The following is a 20,041-nucleotide window of genomic DNA, read 5'->3' as shown; positions in this document are numbered from 1 at the left end:
TCTGAGACTTAATCATCATGATACATGCTCTTAAATGTAATAGTATCCATCTAAAATACTGCAGATATTTCATTTATAGTCCTGTTGAAAATTAAAATTTAAGAAATTGCACATGGTTCTCTAGGTAGAGTAATTTTTAAATATACATTATGTTCTTAGAGTAAAGTTATACATTTAAATTAACTTAATAAGGTAACTAGCACAATGTGATGTGCTTCGTTACTTTACAGCAACTGTTAATTTGGAAATTTTGTAATTATATTCATCCAAATGAATTCAGGATTCATAATATACCCCCATTAATATAAATGTGACTTTAGCAGACCAAAATCAAGTATCTTGTTATCTGAATAACTTGTAACCAAAGTACTTAGCTCCTTCTAGAGCAAACCTTAGTGTTTATACTGTTCCTGCCACTATACCTGCAATTTATGTATGTAACCTCATTTTGGTTTTATAATAAAGGTATAGATTCATGTCTTTCTAGATTAGGATACTAAAATTAAAGAATACTTTCTTCAAATACTATATTTGTATTATTGAATATTGAAAGTAGCAATGAAATACCTCAAGTGTCACAGGAATTTCATTAATCTAGATATCTCTATCTCTACAGTGTTTTTCTTTCCACTACATTTTGCTATTTTCAGTGCCCTACTATCTCAGTATGTATATAAGTAATATATGTACTCATATATTATGTATACAATATGCAACAGTAGCCTCACTGTAGCTGCTCAAAGATTAACATAAATAATTGCCATTTGAGTTTTTAATTTTTGTGTAATATGTTCTGAATTTTGCATTTCCATATGCAAACAGTCTCAGTTTACCTTGACTAGGATTGGGGAGAGTGCTCATTTTTCTGTATGAGGGTTCAGGACACATTTTTGAAAGCCATGCGATTTTATATTGTACTGTTTGCAATTTACTAGAATCCCTGCTTCTTGTTCTTATGAAGAAGCTGAAGGCAACAAGTGCAAAGTTTCAACAGACGTTTAGAGTAATTGAATTCTTGACTAGACGAAAAAATTTTACTTGGAAACTCTTATGTTCTAATCTATGACATTTTCCTGGACCCACAATTCTGTATGTGTCCAGTAAAATCCAAAGAGATAATATACTGGGTAAAGTGCTTCCCTTGCATGTTACTGACTTGGGTTCAGTCTCTGACTCCATATGGTTTCCCCAAACTTGACAATATAATTCCTGAGTGCAGATACAGGATTAAGCCCTGATTACCAATGTTTGTGGCCCCCAAACCAAAAATACTTATTATTTGTTCTTAGAATTTTTGATTGATGTATGCATTCTGATAAACACAACATAATATCAAAGTATTAATTTACCTCTGCAATGATGGGATTTATTCCTAAAACATGACTATAAATATCAAATATTAAGATGCTCTCTGGATTCTTTTAAGCTTTTTAGGTTTGACTCCTGAGTGCAATGTATAGAACTTCAGTATTCAGACAGTGTTTGCTTATCCTGAAAAAGCTTACTACTGAAAATCCCAGCATATAATAACATAATAAGTGATAAACTAGACTAAATTGAAGGAGTATTGTCAGAAATAGTGTTTAGAGTGTGTCAGTAAACCCCACCTTGCTATTTCTTAGTGTGGTAAGTATATAGCATATGCCAGTGGTGATATAGAGTGTCAGATGTAGCCAGCAGAGTACATAGTTTGACTGAATCATCTTATTCCCACATACTGTACCTGGACCTCTAGATTTTAACTTAGGATTTCCTAATATCATGTTCTTTGTGTGTTTATATATTTCAGCAGTTCACGGGTTGCTTTCTGTTGCCATGGGTCAGACCAGGTAGTTTATATATAATTTTTTTTCTGTTCTTCACTCTATCACTCTATCACTGTCATCCCATTATTCATTGATTTGCTCTAGCAGGCACCAGTAACATCTCCATTCATCCCTGTCGCATGCTAGTGTAGCCTGATGGCATATTGGGGGTTCTTTCAGGGTCAGAGGAATGAGGACCATCGTTGTTACTGTTTTTGGCATATTGAATATGCCATGGGTAGCTTGCCAGTCTCTGTTGTGCAGGCGGGACACTCTCAGTAGCTTGCTGGGACATCTCGTCTTGTCTCCGTCTTGTCTCGGAGAGGAGAGGGACGGAGGCTTTTGGGGCGACCTCTAATCATTTAATTTATAAACTAAACTCCTCTTCTGTTCTTAGCTATATAAAATATATAAGTATATAGAATATATAAAAACATAATATTTCTGTTTTAAAATTTATTGTTATTTACATATTATGGATTACACTAATTCTTTGGCTAACGTATAGACTTTCTCAAAGGTTTGTGGCTGAAATTAAGTCAGTGCTACACAAAATATAAAATCAAATTATTTTTTCTCCTAGTATATCTTCATGAGAAGTATTGCAATTGTTTCTTGAATTAGAATTTCCTATAGTTTTACTTAACCTAATGCAGAATATTTTCACTTAAAATAAATTTATGAATTATTTTGGATGTACCCTGTTACATGCTAGTGCAATATGAATAATAGCTAGAATCATAACAGACTATCTATGATGATGATACATGTATGAAGTTAAATCGAAAACTGTAATGATACTATTGTAATAGATTTAAAAAATACTTTGTGGAAAAAATAAAGTGAAGATATTTACTGCAGAACTTACATATGAAGTATTATAATATATCTTTCTTTTTTTAACTTATTTTATTTTATTGAAACACCATGTGGAAAGTTACAAAGTTCTCAGGCTTATGTCTCAGTTATACAATGCTCAAACACCCGTCCTTTCACCAGTGCTCATATTCCACCACCTAAAACAAACAAACAAAGAACCAAAGAAAGAAAAATCCCAGTATACCTTTCACCCCCCCACCCCCGAACCCCCCCCCTGCATAACTGATAAATTTCACTTCCTTTTCTCTTTATCTTGATTACATTCCATATTTTAACACAAAACTCACTATTGATATTGGAGTTTCAACACAGAACTGACTATTCTTGTTGGAGTTTATCCCCCAAGAATACGACCCTATTGACAAGGAAACATTTGATAATTAGTTTTCCACTGATGAGAATGAAGAGAGATAAAGTCTAGGTTTAGGATTTCTGTATTTTAGTAATTAAGTCCAGGGAGATTTAACTTGGAAATTGCATCATTTCCCTTCCTGGGGCAGCATGGAGCAAAAGCTTAGTTCACAATCTGGAGCCATGGCTGCAAGTACTTGCTGGAACCCCAAGTAATATAGCTGGCTCTAGATCCTGGTCGTTCAGCAGCAAAGTGGGTGTGCAAAGGCATGGCCACCCGGGTCTAATCTCGGTGAAGCGTGAGCCGGCACCGGCCCCGGCTCGAGACTGCCCAAGCGTCCTGCTGTTTCAAGTTCAAAACACAATTTTTTTTTCCCGAGCCACCAAGTTCATACCTGTTTAAAAGTTCCATAATATGGCATATGCCACACTGCTTCCTCCCGGAGGGAAGAAAAACCAAGGAAGAAGGATATTTTCCCCCTTAGCCAGCATGGGGCAAAAGCATCGTTCACAGTCTGGAGACACGGCTGCAAGCACTTGCTGGGACTCCAAGTAATATAGCTGGCTCTGGATCCTGGACCTTCAGCAGCAAAGCGGCTGTGCAAAGGCATGGCCACCCGGGTTGAATCTTGGCGGAGTGCGAGCCGGCACCATTCCTGGCCCGAGACTGTATTATAATATATCTTAACCTACATGTTTTTGCTCCAGAATTTTTTAAAAAGTTATGAGTTGGGGGCCAAAAAGATAAGGTAAGGGTCTGATCTTGCATGCAGCCAACCTGCGTTTGATTGATGCGATCATATGTGGTTCCCAAACACAAACAATCTTAAAACTCAAAAAAATTTCATCATAGCAACATAAATTAACCAAAAAAGTATATATCAGTGTGGGTTGGAAGAAAATGGCTGCACTTCATATGAACAAAAGGCCAAATCCAATGAAGTAAATAATTCATAGAAATAAGTCACCAAAAGCAAGACACTTCTTTTTTTGGGGGGGCGTGGAGGTCATACCTGGTGATTCACAGGGGTTACTTCTGGCTCTGAACTCAGGAATTATCCCTGGCAGTGCTCAGGGGACCATATGGGATGCTGGGAATCTAATCTGGGTCGGCTTTGTGCAAGGCAAACACCCTACCCAATGTGCTATTGCTCTGGCCCCCAAAAACAAGACACTTCTTAAGTTTTTCCGGTATTTTGGGCCACACATGGTGGTACTCAGGGCTTACTTTTGGGACTAGACTCACAGATAACTCATGGAGGAGTTCATATGGGGTACCATGGGCTCATAAGGGGTACTAGGTCATCTGTGAGATAGTTGTTGCCCTCTCTGCTATCTCTCTGGTACCAGTTAACTACCTAATATTTAAGTATGAGAGATCTGAATTGGTATTTCTCAAAGAAATGCATATGGCCATCAAGCACATGAAAAATGCTTGATGCCACTTATTATGAAGCAGTACAAATAAAAACACAGTGAATTATCACTACACCCATGCCCCAAATTTTAAAACATAAAATGTTGACATTAGAGGAAAAATAAGTTGGTACAGTTTCTTTGGAAAATGTTATGGATATCTACAACAGAAAATTAAAAATAGAAATAACAGTAGATAAGATTATGCTCCTAGGTATTTTTCTGAAGAATCTAAAAACACTAATTTGAAAAAATATTTGTACCTGATATTTATTACAGCTTTATTGGCAATTGCTAGGGGTTGGAAAACAACCTAAATGCTCATTAACATATGATTGGATAAAGAAATTGTGTAGATACACAATGGAAACTGGTCAACTATATAAAAATTATGTACTACTCATGTATATAAGAGTAAATTGTCTCTTTATGATAACACTGATGGTACTTGATGTGATTATACTCATCAAGCTATGTCAGAAAGGGAAAGAGAGCAGATGGCTTCACTTACATGTGAAACATAAAAAGAGTAAATGAACTATTAACACTTGCACACCACAGACACACACACATGAATACACACACACACACTGTTCAAACTCTGGTAGCAAAATTGTAGGCACAGAGAAGACAGAGAGGATTACGCTGCTTAGAGGTTGCAGTTATAAATGTGGTTAGAGTAGATCAGTCAAGGAAGAGCTTATGGTATCTAAATATTAGTGGTGAGTGTGATGTGATGTATGCATTTATAGTATCATAAACCTAGTAAACAGTGAAAGATAAGTAATAAGTATAATACCATGAAAAATTAACACAATAGCTATAAGCAAGTTTGGAAAGAAATTTCGCAGAATCCTGGGTAAAGAATAAGTGAAGCTCAACTATCAGTTTTACTTGAACATTTGCTTAGGTATTTTATGGGGTAGTAATGTTTAGTCAACCTGGTGAGGTACTTAAATTGAAGAAATTGAAGGCTATATCTCCTCTAATTAGCAACTAACAAACAACCCCCATATAAATAAATTACAGTAAAGTACATCACCCATTTATAATTCTGCAAGATGAAAAATTAAGTGTCAAAAATAATGACTGTCATCAACTCAATTTCCTAGGTGTTCTCTGTACTCATAGTATGTGTTTTCAGGAAACTTTAGATGGACAAACTTAAATAATATTAAGAGTAGCATTAGAAAGAGACACATGAATTATGTCACATTATAAACAATCACACACTCTGATTTTTTTCCAATAACTACTTAATTTGGAAAATAGAACACTTAATTTTACTAGATATAACATTGCCTTTGGTATGATCGTGTGTGTGTTCTTTTAAGATAAATATTGGTCGCCATTCTGTCTTTTTGGATAAGAAGATAAATTATCTGATGTCTCTCCTATTTTACTGTACTCCACAATGGGTTGTACATAAAAGTTTTTGTATTAGAATTCTATAACTGAATTTCTGTGTTTAAAAGGTAATAAAGTGATTTCAAAGTATATAGAAAATTTCAGATAGCAGGGGAAAGAAATAGAAAAAGTATAGACCTGGGGTAGGGTTTTGAGAGAGAAGGTAAATTATGTTATGTTAGGGAGGGACTTGTGACTAGTCAAATGATGATTTTTAGTTAACTGTAATGAAATTGTCAATGTGACCCTTTTTTTAAACTGTCCCTCTGACAGCTTATGTGAACTCAGTGTCATACATAAGTTATCTTGAAAGTAAGGATATTTCAGGATATTCAGATTGCAACTGGCAAATCCAGAGAATAAATGATTGCCTGTGGGATTGGAGCATAAGAGGAAAAACTCTTCCTATATACATCTTGAGGGAATTCAGTTTCTTTGAATTATGATGAAATTTTCAGTGAGACCTCACCTGGATATCTCACTCCCAGAGTTGAATCGATACTGAAGAACCTCACCATCCTGCCTTCCATTATTGGACAATTTGTGCAGAGGAAAAATAATCACCCTCATGGAACACATTTGTTTTAGGGATGATGTGAATATTCATGAGAAATTGCACCAGTGAATCTAAGATTAACCTCAAAATATTGGGTGAATATCTTCTTTGAAACTGATTGTGTCAAACATAATTTGGTATAATCAGTGCAATGCCAGATCACTAGTTTGTTTAGGAAAGTCTTAAGTAAGAAGAAGATGAAAGATAACCTTGAAAATAACACTTTCCAGCACTGATGGGTTACTAACAAATTGGAATAACCTGTGGTACGGAGAAATAAAATGTGCTGAAGACGTGCTTAATGAATTAAAACCTAATACTTGTTTTAGAATTCTCTTATTTTTTAAAAAAAAAATTATTGAATCACTGTGAGATAGTTACAAGCTTTCATGTTTGGGTTACAATCACACAATGATCAAACACCTATCCCCCCACCAGTGTACATTTCCCTTCACCAGTATCCTCGGTATATGCTCCCCAACTGCACCCTCCTCCTGCCTCCATGGCAGATAATATTCCCCATACTCTCCCTCTACTTTTGGGCATTATGGCTTGCAACAGAGACACTGAGAGGTCATCATGTTTGGTCTATTATCTACTTTTGGCATGCATCTCCCATCCCGTCTGATTCTTCCAGCCATCATTTTCTTAGTGATCCCTAAAGAAAAAAAAAATTCTCTAAATTGCTTAGTGTTGCTTGGTGCTAGATTGCCGGAAACAGGCAGAGCTGGCCAGAGGCTACCAGTACCAGGAGGTAGAGGCTATCAGTGGGGAATTCTGGATAAATTAAATGTTTGCTTACATAAAGTTCTTCTATCAGTTACAGATCCATAGTTCTGAATACCTTAACCTTTGATATGTAATTACTGGATTATAATTCTAATTGTATTAAAATTGTGGTCTATGAAACTCTGAAGTTTTCTTCCAGTGATTCATTTCCCTCAAAAGCAATAGAAGGAGAATAAAATAATCTATTTTCAAATGCAGTTGTTTAGATATAATTAGATAATAATGTAGAGAAATGATTTTCAGCTATTTCATAAAAGAAGCAATAGAACACATGCAAAATTTATCATCAAAAAACCTAAATAACTACATAAAATGCTTAGAAGAGATGAATATACCCGTCCTTAAAGAAGGCATATTTATAAAAATTTGGTTGACTAAAAAAAAAAAAGCTCTGTATCTCTTATCAAGTTAATGTAAATTAAAACAATGTGATTTTCTCATACCAATGAGATTAGCAAACATTAAACAGGACAAAAATGATCAATTCTGTCATGTGTATGGGAAAAAAGGCACCATTATTCACTGTTACTGGTATGTTGATAGGTTCAGGTTCATCCGCTTCTTTAAACAACATGGACACTCCAGATAACTAAGATTTTTAGCTTACGGTGTTCTGTGGGGGACCATACAACACAGAAATTCCAATTCTTGGCATTTATCGCAGTGTCCCCAAAGTGTTATTTCAAAAAGTGTGGTGCACTTATGCTTATTACATCACTATTCAAAGAGGCCAAGATCTAGTATTGCCCAAGACCATTGGACTGTGTATCATATTTGTGGCTTATGTATGCACAAAGGAGTACTACTTAGCTATAAGGAAAGATGAAATGCATCTTGATGCTACATGAATGAAATAAGATCGGGCTGAGTGAAGGCAGTCATAAGGACAGATACAGAATGATCTCTGTTATGTGAAGGATATAGAGAAATAGAGAGCAACAAATTGACAAAGTTGGCAGAATATGGAGCTCTGATTTACAGAACTGATTAAACCTGGTAGGGCAGGATGATACAGAAGGGATCTCTGGGACATTGATGAAGAGATCAAAACAAGTACATTTTTTTGTCTTGGATGTAGATTTGGAACAACAAATGTCGAATGTATAAAACTATCATAAACAGTATTACCAAGTCATGGTTTTAAAAGTAAAAATTGGAAAAAAAATAAAAGTAAAAATTGGAAAAATCAATTAAAAGGCGATTAAAGTGCATTGTGGTAGGAAAGGAATCCATAGCATAAACTTGGGAGAATATATAGGGGCGGGTGCTTACTTCCCTACACCTGACCCCAGTACCAGTGACCTCCTAAAGCATGGTCTGGTGTTCCCCTAGTAGCCCTCAAATCCTGCTGGCATTGCTGTAGTAATCCTGGGCACCAGAGTCCTGATATTACCAAATACCTGGTCCATGGCACCAACCTGTTTGCGAGCTATCAACAGGAGTGGAACCTGAACTCTGTGTGGGGCATACCCCAGAAGATGCAATAGAAACATGTGACTTAAAGATTTTGTGTTGTTTGTTTTTTTGGTTTTTGCTTTTTTGGTCACACCCGGAAATGCACAGGAATTATTCCTGGATTGCACTCAGGAATTACTGGTTGCAATGCTCGGGGGACCATATGGGTTACTGGGAATCGAACCCAGGTTTGCCTCGTCCAAGGCAAACACCCTACCCTCTGTGCTATCGGATATCAGCCCTTAAATAAAGTTTTGACTCAGAGATATGTTACTGCCAAATAAGAAATATCCTTTGGTGGTATGAGCTGGTAATTCCCATGAGAATATTTCCTTCAAAACCAATTAAATGTGCTTATGCAATTCAATTTAGATCTTAGTTCTTTTTTTTTCTCCAGAATAACTGATAGAAGCTGCTGTATATTATATTTCATCTTAGGTTTGTTCAACCTATTCATAACCAATACATTGAACGGTGTTATCTATTCTTATTTAGATATCTATTAAAGTCAAATGGGATGTTATTTACAATCAATTGTATTTTATTGCTTCTTGGTCTTTTGGCTAAGGTCAAGTGTAGAATCAATTTTATATTACACTAGTAGTTCTATATAAGGATAAATAATGAAAGTAAGTGAATAAAAAATGAGGAATACACATACACACGTACACATATAAATATATTCACACCAATAAATTTCATTACTACCAATGCTATTAGTAGTAATGACACCCTACAGTTTGCTGCAACCTAGATCCATAGTGATCATGACAAGTAGCATAAAAAGAAGACAAATATCAAGTGAACTTACTCATTTGGTATGTAAAGAAAGCAAACAAGCTCAGGGAATGGCCAAACAAAACAAACTCTCCGACTCTGACTCTTGGAGTTTCCCAAGGTGGGGTTGGGATTGAATGGAAAGTGGATGACTGAAGGAGGGATCTTCTCTCGATGAATGCAACCTCTGATGTGTGTCCATGAAGACGGTATTTTTGTTGGCTACCTTTTATCTTCTCCTTACAGAGAGTGGAATTCAGAAGTGATCTTGGACTGCCTCCTTTATTAACACATGTGGGATCTTTTGCATTAAGAGAGGAAGAATCTGAATCATTGAGCATAGAGAGGGCCACTTCCTCTAACTACAGCTTAGACTTCACTTGAGAGTTAAAGAGATCAACATGCTCATGTCTCACGCACTTGGTCTGAAGTCAAACAGCCAAAGGTTATCTTTAAAGTACTTTATGAGACTATAGCTAATACTGGTTTATTATAATTGTGCAGATATTAATACATTTAATAAATTCAATGTATAATAATATATAATTTAGTCAATATTATATGGCAAACAATAATTTAATATTGATATTAATAATAATTATTATGAACATTTTATTAATTGAATATTCATGAATGCATGTTCAGTTTTCTCATAACTCAAAAACCCTGTGATTTTAGTGTTCTTAATTGGGCAGAGAAACTAAAACTAAGTATTGAGAAATTTCCCTGTATCAAGTACCCCTAAATATAATATGTGCTCTTAACTATATACCACCATTTAATACACAAAGTCTCATTCTGAAAATAATTTTAGTAGGTTCCCAATTTTTTCCATTTTAAATAAATTTCCATTTTTGAAATTTTCAGCAGTGTCATCACTTGTATCACCTGGTTCAGATCCTCTCCCCTCCCCTCCCTTCCCCTCTCCCCTCCCTTCCTCTCCCCTCCCCTCCGCTCCCCTCCCCTCCCCTCCCCTCCCCTCCCCTCCTCTCCTCTCCTCTCCTCTCCTCTCCTCTCCTCTCCTCTCATCTCCTCTCCTCTTCCCTCCCTCCCTTCTCCTCTCCTGTCCTCTCTCCTCCCCTTCTCTCCCCTCCCCTCCTCCCCTCCCCTCCTCCCCTCCCCTCCCGGGTTACCGCTGGCTCTGCCCTCAGGAAACACTCCTGGCATTGCTGGAGGACCTTATGGGATGCCAGGGATTGAACCCCAGTCAGTCGCTTGCAAGGCGAACACCCTACCTGCTGTACTCTCGCTCCAGTTCTACTTACTATCACCAATTTTTTATTAACCTCTGTTTAGAAAATTCTTTAGTCTAAGGACCTGTTTTCTCACCTGCTTATTTAAGTGGGGGAGGGTGAGGTTGACATATGAGCTTTAAATGATTATTATCAATATTAGTCTGTTGGACAAATTGCAGATATATTCACATTCATTTTGTATACTTGGGTGGGGCATTGTTTGGAGCCACACCCAACATTGGTCAGGGGTTCCTAGTTTTGTATTCAGGTATCACTCCTGGTGAGGTTCAGGTGCCATATGTGGTGGTGGGAACTGAACCTGGGTCAGACATATGAAAGGCAAGTGCCTTACCTGCTGTACTAGCTCTCTGGTCCTCCTATATCTGAACTATCAGAGTTACAATTTCTTTAAGTGCTTAATTTTTAGTACACAGACCTTATAAAATTTGGAAAGCAAGTAAACATTAATATTCAGCTGGAAATAAGCTAAGGAAATGTTGAGAAAGATAAGTATTAGAAAATCATTTACTAACCCATGGCAATATACAAACGAAGATGACTCTGAATCGACAATTGCTTATCAACAACAGCTAGCAGGAGGCTGCAGGTGAAATACATATTTACTACAGCCCATGTATGTGTGTAAGTTAATTACGTTGGTCGGATTTTAGTTCTCCTTCCTGGCTGAGAACTGCACAGTAGATAAAACCCTCTTAAGCACGAGTTCTTGGAGTTTGAGAGTGTGCTTGGGCAAGTGAGGGAACATACACAGATTGGAGGAAATTGCTTGTAGAAAGGTAGGAGTAGGCAGGAGAGCAGGAATGCTGCCTTAATTTTATGGTTCTTTCAGCCATGAAAGATAAGGCTTTTAATCAGATAAACCCTTTTTAAATTAGTAATACAGTGGCCATCTTATGAAATTGATAGAAAGTTTGCTTTTGATTATTTAGTTAAGATCTATTCATATCACTCTTCCATTTAGTCCATGTAAACCTAAGAATTACTTGTTTATGTACAGCCTTTGAAATTTAGCCCAACAAGAAAAGGAAAAAAAAAAAACCTCTACCCAAACACAACTGGTGTTTTATTGGAGAGGCACTTAGGAAAGGTAAAACATAACTGGTTTCTTCCTTAACTCTTATAAAATGCATCTTGTTTTGCCCATAGGACTTTTATTTGGATCCCAACTTTGTTGAAAATGCTCAGTTGTTTAAGCTTCTTTTTCTGAGCTGAAGTACATAAAGAATGTGCAAAGTCATTTTGAAGTTAAATATAATATGTGTAAAATATCTGTCAGAAATGAACAAAGTATATGTATCATATGCTGATTTGCTCTGCACCTGTGTTGAATTAATCCGTTTTTAATAATCATAGAAGCACTGTACTATAAAAATCAGATTCAATAAAAATATGTTGTTGATTAAACAGGGCATATGTTTAATGCAGAATCAATGGAACTATAATTAATTCTTAACCGGCATATTTGTATTATATTCTTATTTACCAGAGTTATACCACAAATGTAAGCTTATGGTTTGGTAATAATCTGAGCCAGTGGGAATATTGGGTAGGAGAAAAGTTTTAGTTGTATATATTTTGCTCATTTTTACCCTAATTAAGAAATTTATATTTTCTTAAAGAACAGTGATATTCTTTGAGTTATCTGCAAAAGAGTACTCAAAATCACACACACACACACACACAAAAATCACTTCAGTGACATAGTGGTGTTTAGTAAAAGAATTCATGGCATTTCTGTAACTTTTCTGTATTTTCAGGGGAATATCCTCTTCATTTAGCTGATTAAAATCAGTGTAACTGAGATTTATTCCACACTTTTTTCCCCCTAATCAATCAGACTCTCAAAATGATTTTTAAACCTATAAATGGCATGTACTAGATTTTTATTTCTCAAAGGGTTTCTACTTAGGGAAAATTCACTTAGATTATACCCTTTTGTCAAATTTTCAGTAAAAGTTAAATCAATGCAAAATGAGTGAATTTGTATTTCTAAAAATAACTGTTTTCACAGGAAGAAGAACTAAGGAAGAGTGGGGAAGCCAAATATGCCCACTTGAGTGATGAGCTTCATGTATTAATTGAAGTGTTTGCTCCACCTGGGGAAGCTTATTCACGTATGAGTCATGCACTGGAAGAAATTAAAAAATTCCTCGTTCCCGTAAGTGATTTTCCCATTTTAGAAAGATATTTTTCATCAGTTTCTGTTTTTTCAAATGTGCCTTTAATATTTACTGACATTCTTGAAGAAAACTCACATTGTGAACTAATTATCTGTAGAGTTAATGTGAAGGTAAAATAAAATAATACAAAAATATTATTGTACCGGGAATGCTGCCACATTATAATGCTTTGACAATAGTATTTGTCTTCAGTGTATTACATTCCATGAAACAGTTCATGCAATGAAGATTAGAAATATTAACAGATAAATGCAAATACACAATTAAAATTATATTCTTTTATATTTTAATCACTTTGTAGTTGACACATTGTTGACAAATTTCAATGAACAGAATGCATTTACATGTTTAATGGGAAAGGGAAGAGATTAAATATCTAGTATTTTAATAACATATTTTTATTTCTTGAGAATGTCAAACATATTCATGTGATAATATGCCCAGTGTTATTTTAAAATGTAATATAATATTACTAATATTAATAATTTGGACATTTGTGGACATCATAAAAAAACAAAAAACAATATTATAATGAGCACAACCAAAAATGTTTTTTTTTTTTAGTAAGGAACTGAATTCAGAATTGCAGAGTGAATAGAATTCTCTGCTGATTTTCTAATAGAGGAAAGGTTAAGTGAATGAAACTTTTCTAAAGGTTGGCAATTTCGCATTCAAGGAAGAGGTCATTCAAATAGAAATCTTGGCATTAGAATTCGATCTGGGAATAATATAATTAGAAGAGAATGCTGAGTAAACTTTTCTGAAGTGCCTGAGTAGAAGGTTTTGGCAGGGGTTAGAGATGGATGGTGAGAGGGGAGGAGGGTAAGGAGAGAAAATAAAAGGAAGTGAGCTGTGATAATATGAAATTTTTTGAAAAACTTTAATTTCTAAACTAATCAGCAGATTCAGAAGAAATGGAAAATTTATTGATAATAGTTTTGAGGATGGGGAGAAAGTCATGTAATGTAGAAGCATCAAAATATACTCCCCTAAAGTATATGACTAATTAAAATAATTGTGTTAAAACTGGTTATAGAATAATTAGATAGCAGTTACTCATAAATAATTAGTAATTTCCTAATTCATACGCACACAACAACATCTGCACAATTTATTATAGTTTCATCTAAACACCTACTTAAATGGATCTCATGTTTTCCAGGAATGAGATTGCTATCTTCTCTTGCTTTCACCTATGAGTTCAATAACTACTGCTTTAGAGTAAGTTATTTCAGTGTTTAGCTTAGACCCAATATTTCGTGATAATTGATGTTAGAGAAAAGACTAGAACTCTAGATTGCTGACATACTTCCTGACTTTAGACAGGTCATTTCAATAATTAGAGTTTGATCTTATTCTTCCTAATGGAAAGATCATTATGATTGACCTTTCTTACATTTATTTTGAATATTAAATGGGATTATTGCACATGAAATGATGTAGAAAAGCACAATATAAGTGGGTATTTTAATGGTTTATAGTATATATTAGAATGACTTTGTAGAGATAACTTTATGATGAAATTACTACATGTATATTGAATCTAGCCTGTAGGCTATATAAACTGCTTTTATATGAGCCTGTATTTATATTCTATACTAGAAAATCATGATACTTTTAATCAATTTATATAGATAGATACATAGATATACATACATGTGTGTCTATATGTACAGATATTACAGATATATGGACTGTATATTTATGCGTGCAGGGCTAGCAGCATTTATCTTGTTTGGTCATTCATCATCAAACCTGGTGCGGTGTTTGTTTAACTGTGTAACTGAAGGAGTGACAGAATGGCAGGAGTCAGGAATGATTTGGAGGAGAGGGAAATAATTTTCTGAGTCAGTTTTGGGGAATAGTATATGGCTTACAAGGTTTCTCTCTCTCCTTTCCTGGCTGCTTCCCCTCATTCCCTCTAGATAACGATAGAAAACCTTATTTTGACCCAGTGTAACCTGTTCTCCCCTGTCTTTAAGATTTTGTTTCTGTCTCTCCCTCTCTGCTACTGACATGCTAACCTTCAGTTTATCCTAACACACAGCTTACTACTTGCTTGGGGCTTGTGAAAATTCTCCAAAATTTCAACATGGCTATCTCTCATTCTGGCCTTATTTCAGTGTTATCTCTGCAGGAAGTTCTCCCCCATGTGGTCACAGACAATCTGAAGTGTCCACCTTACATTTCTGCAATACTATTACATTTCTTTCTAATAATACTAAACACCCTATTCTTGCAACTTTGCAATTGATTGTCTAATTATTTCCTAACCCTATTCACTTGAATATTTTCTTCATAGCTCTTAGCACTTCCAGTTATATTTTGTATATATTTAGTTATTTGTTCATTTTTTTTATTAAAATACTGCTGTTTGGAAGGCAGGGACTATTATCTAATCTCTGATTTAAGTTGCGATATTGATTTAATCCAAATATATAGATGAAATTAATACTTTTCTAAGGGTTAATAAATGAATGAATTATTAAGACTTTGAACTGAGCTTTTATTTTTAAACTCAATATAATATATACATATGCTTATTTTTCAATGACACATCTGTAGCTTTTATAATGCAATATTACTCTTATAAAACACATATTTTGATGCATCTTAACATTGGATTGACAATTTTGCAGTGAAAATCATTTTTGATAAAATTTTTACATATGCCTTTGCTTGTTTCATCACCAAGTAATGTTTTCTTTCATCTTCACCAGGTTCAGAAAGAGGAAATGAACCAATATTTTTATTATATGAAATTTGATGATCTTAATTTCTTTTGACTTTTTATCCTAAAATCCACATAAGTGACTGTATTTGGAGATTAAGAGACATCATATTTGAGGAATTATAAACAGTAATCATAATGCTAGAAATGCAAAGATATCTAATGTAGATTAGAACATGTGCGTTTGACATACATGCACTTCCTTTAAAAAATGAAGTCTTTCTGTGCTTAGAACTGTCACCTTTCTTCTCTTGCTCTAGCTTTGAGAACATAGGCCTAACTTCCTAAGTCCAGATGTTGTAACCCTCTAAGACTGCCTACTTTGGAGCATATAACTCCTCATTGAATGCCTTCTTGCTATTAGTAAGATGGAAAACAAGAATGGTTTTGGCACTCCAGATGAATTTTTAAAGACAAAAGAATATTTGTTTTGTAGGAAAAATTCTCATAATTCTTGCCTTTATCTAATCACTACTTAGCAAAAATCAATAGAAGTACATGTCAAAGAAACATCAGAGTTTGACAGTACTTTAGACTAATTCATTTATTCATGCTTGCTAACATATCTTCCAAACAGGTAAGTAGTATTAAATTTTGACAAATCAAAGGGATCTAAAATACTCAAGTTCAGTAATGTTTCATTGATATGAGTATCCCTTATAAACTGTAGAAGAGTAAACAAATACTGTAATTACTATATTTTATATTTTATTGTTATTCATAGTTCAGACAACACTGCCAAGTAATTTTTCAAGGTATGCCATGTGTAATGGCTAATATTTTCATCACGGTTAGTGTCACCCCCAGTATCACTTAATACGACTTCCCTTTATGTCCCTAATTAGCAGTTTACCTCAAAGTAATGAGTTTCATTTTCTTAAGTTGACTGACTCAATTAGTTAAGTTTTACTAATGCTTTATAAGTACTTTCTGATTAAAACATAATACATTTTCTCATAATTAGAATTTATGAAGTATTCAGCAAAAATCTTAATGGGTTTATATAACCTTTCATTAAAAACGATGAAAGAGGGATTTCCACATAAATAGGAAATTAGAGTAAGGTCAGATTAAACAATGAGATTATTATAAAAAATATCGCATTGCTCCTTTCTACCATTTCCTGTCATAAACTTAGAATCTTTTCCAACGTGGTATATTACACATTAAACATTGTACCCCCTTTTTTTGGAGGGTGGGCGTTGGTTCATACCTAGCAGTGCTTAGGGATCACTCCTCACTGTGCTCACTCTGTGCTCAGGGATACCTCCTGGGAGATTGAGGAGACCATATTGGAGCCAGATATCAAATCAGGCTGGCCAAGTGCAAGGTCAGTGCCCTACCACAGTACTATCACTCCAGCCCTTCATATTATGCCATTTAAAGAAAATATGCATTATACTTCTGTACGTATATAACATTTTATATATGTCTGTGTCATTTTTGGTAGTATTCCAGGTATCAAAATATGACTCAAGATTTTAAATCAGTTCAAAGCAACACACGCACACACACACACACACACACACACACACTCTCTCTCTCTCTCTCTCTTTCTCTCTCTCTCTCTCTCTCTGCATTATTCGAGTTTTTTCCCCTGTATTAGATCAATGCATGGGCTATTAGAGCATATTACATTATTTCAAATTTGAGATACTGGAAATCTATATAGGAAATAACCGACTATGAAGGAAAAATGAAACCTTTTTTATATGGTAAAAGCAAATGGATGACATTCTTGTCTTCTGTTCTTCAAAGACTCACCCGAGTTTTGTAATGGGAAAATTACACTGACTGGTAATAATAATCAGAGAGGAAAGTAAATAGGAGAAACATATCACAGAAAACTGGGTATTTTCAGCTGAGGAGATGTAAGAAGATCTAGACTTTCATGCACTGGAAATGTTTTATAAAGTAGTTCTAGAAGATAACCAATATGTCTCTCAAATTTACACTATACTTGGATCAGATGCAAAAATTTGCCAAAAGCCTTTTATGCAGCTCTGTAAATGGGAAAAAAGATACATCAAGAAAATTCACCAGCAAAAAAAAAACAAAAAAAAAAACAAAAAACAGCAACATTGATAAATGCTAAGTGTGTAAATGGAAGAAGAATTTTGATGTTATGGCTTCAGAATTTTATCAAAAATATCCTATTAGCAAAAGAAGCATCAGTAGTAAAACAAAAAACTAATCAGCCATATATAAAAAACACCACTCATAGCCTATGTATATGTTGTGATAATTATTAATATGTGATCTGCTTCCTTGAAATCCTATCATTTACAACTAGTTTCATTTTCTTTCAGATAATTAGTCATATTCTAACAATGTGGCAGCTTCCACACTGAGCCTAAAGCCATACATGTTTTTGTAATTATTATTATTAAATTTGGTTTTGAGGCCACACTATACATTTTTCAGGTCTCACTCCTTGCCTTTGCTTAAAGCTCATTCTTCATTCCTGGTGTACCATATGCAATGCCAGGAATCAAACCCGTGTCAGCCACATGCATCTTAAACCCTGTGCTATATTCTTGTCCCCTTTTTTTGTAATTATCATCCCTTGCTTGTCAATCACTATTCTTCTAGTTTAGGGATGAATTTAATATTGAGTATTCACTTTATGTGATAAATTGCAATAGATAATATGTGCCTGTGAATTAAGTAAAATTTTTGCCTATTCCTAAGATCTATGTAGTGTAATTAATTACAGTATTAATTTTCAAATGTACTTTATTATTGCTATTACTACAAATCCCACTGAAAACCACTTTACCATTGCTGTAATTGCCATAATCTAAAAGAAAAATGAAAGAAGCAGATTGTTTTCGATAAATGCTAGCACAATTGATTGTTTACTCCTTGCTAGTACAGTTAATCAAGTTACCACTTTTGAATCCAAGAAATTATCATATAATTTCTATAGTTCATTATGAATTATTTCTTGCCTTCTTTAATACTCTAGCCCTGAGTTCTCCAAGGCCACTTTTTTTTAAGCAGCTTTTATTGCTTTTTAGATGCCTAGAGTCATCCTCCTGTTTTTATCAGCAGCTTAATGTTATCTTGGTGAGACATATATTCTTTCAATTCTTCCTCATTAACTGTCATTACAATCAGAAGAATTACTTGTGTCATTTTATATGTAGTCTTTTTAGAGGAGCTCTTAATTTTACTTAGGGACCCCAGAACCAGGGTGTTTGAGTTCATTAAGGAGGGTTCATCCAATAGTACTCAGAGGACTGTGCAGTTCTAGAAATCAAACTTGGAGCCTCCACTTACAGAAATGCACTTCAAACCTCTGAACATTTTCTCTGGACCTGTTTCATATATAACCATTAATATAAAAAATTCTGAAATATTACTTGTGTTATTCAAGATTGGTAGTTCCTATGATATACATTTTAAAATAAAAATCTCACCTGTTAATCTTATCAGTTTCTGGTATAAGGAAACTCACAGAGTATCAATAAGAAATTTTATATAATATTTAGAATATTTATTGACTGTCAATCCTATATATCTACATAGAAAATTAATATGCATATGTCAGCAGTGACAGGCAAATATTTTCATAGATGTAAGTAACTTGAAATGAGTCATGATTGCAGAATAATTTGGTACCAAAGATATGAATCAAGACATAACAGTCCAATAACCAGATTTTGTTAAATGAAGTATTTAATTTGAAGCAGTAAATAATTTTAGCACAAATAATGATACTAATTAATGTAAAGGAAAAGGTTTCTTTTCATTCAACTCAATAATTATGTCAGAGCATTAAACATATGCCAGTAATTCTTCTAGGAATTTGTGTTACATGAACTACTTCCCTGATAGAATGAAAGTACCATTTTTTCTCTAGATTTAAATGATAAACAGTAAGGATAAATACGTGAGGGTTGCAGTTGAGACCACAGTGAATGGCTATGAAGAAATATTTGATGGTTTGACATGTTAACCAGACTGGATAGTAAGTAAGTAGAATGCAGACCCATGGTAAACTAAACATTACTAATTCAGCATAAATTTCTATTTCTACTGTAAGAAAAATCAATTTCAAAGAAAAACTATAAACACATAGATATGAGTAGAAACTGAGAAAAAGTCAAAGAAGTAGCATTGGGTTTGTAGATGGAAAAAGAAACAGATGAAGAGTGTGTTTTGATTAGCTTTACTGAGGCTTTGATAACCTACAGCATGGATTCTAGTTTATACTGAAAAATTTATAAAAATGAAACAAGAACAACTTACATCAATAATAGCATATTTTTTAATTTATTATTTTTAATAGTTTTGTATTCCTCAATTGTGTTCTTCAACTGGTATTGGAGTCATTGACTTAATTTTTAGACACATAATTTTGTACCTGAATATGATATAATGCATAATTATTGTCAATTGCCCTTTTTTGATTAGCTGATTTCATTTTACTATTA

General features: G+C 34.3%; 1 protein-coding gene across 8 annotated transcripts in view; it reads left to right on the top strand.

Moving 5' to 3' along the window:
* The window catches only part of KHDRBS2 (KH RNA binding domain containing, signal transduction associated 2), a 584,438-nt gene that overhangs the window by 252,962 nt on the left and 311,435 nt on the right, over positions 1-20,041 (top strand). For all 8 annotated transcript variants that reach the window (XM_055136315.1, XM_055136314.1, XM_055136313.1 and 5 more), the window contains one exon: positions 12,703-12,849. In XM_055136315.1, coding sequence (XP_054992290.1) covers positions 12,703-12,849 — 147 coding nt within the window. The remainder of the gene's footprint in view (positions 1-12,702; positions 12,850-20,041) is intronic.

The sequence above is a fragment of the Sorex araneus genome, chromosome 4, assembly GCF_027595985.1.
Source record: "Sorex araneus isolate mSorAra2 chromosome 4, mSorAra2.pri, whole genome shotgun sequence".
Lineage (NCBI taxonomy): Eukaryota > Metazoa > Chordata > Mammalia > Eulipotyphla > Soricidae > Sorex > Sorex araneus.
This window is presented reverse-complemented; position numbering and strand designations above follow the sequence as displayed.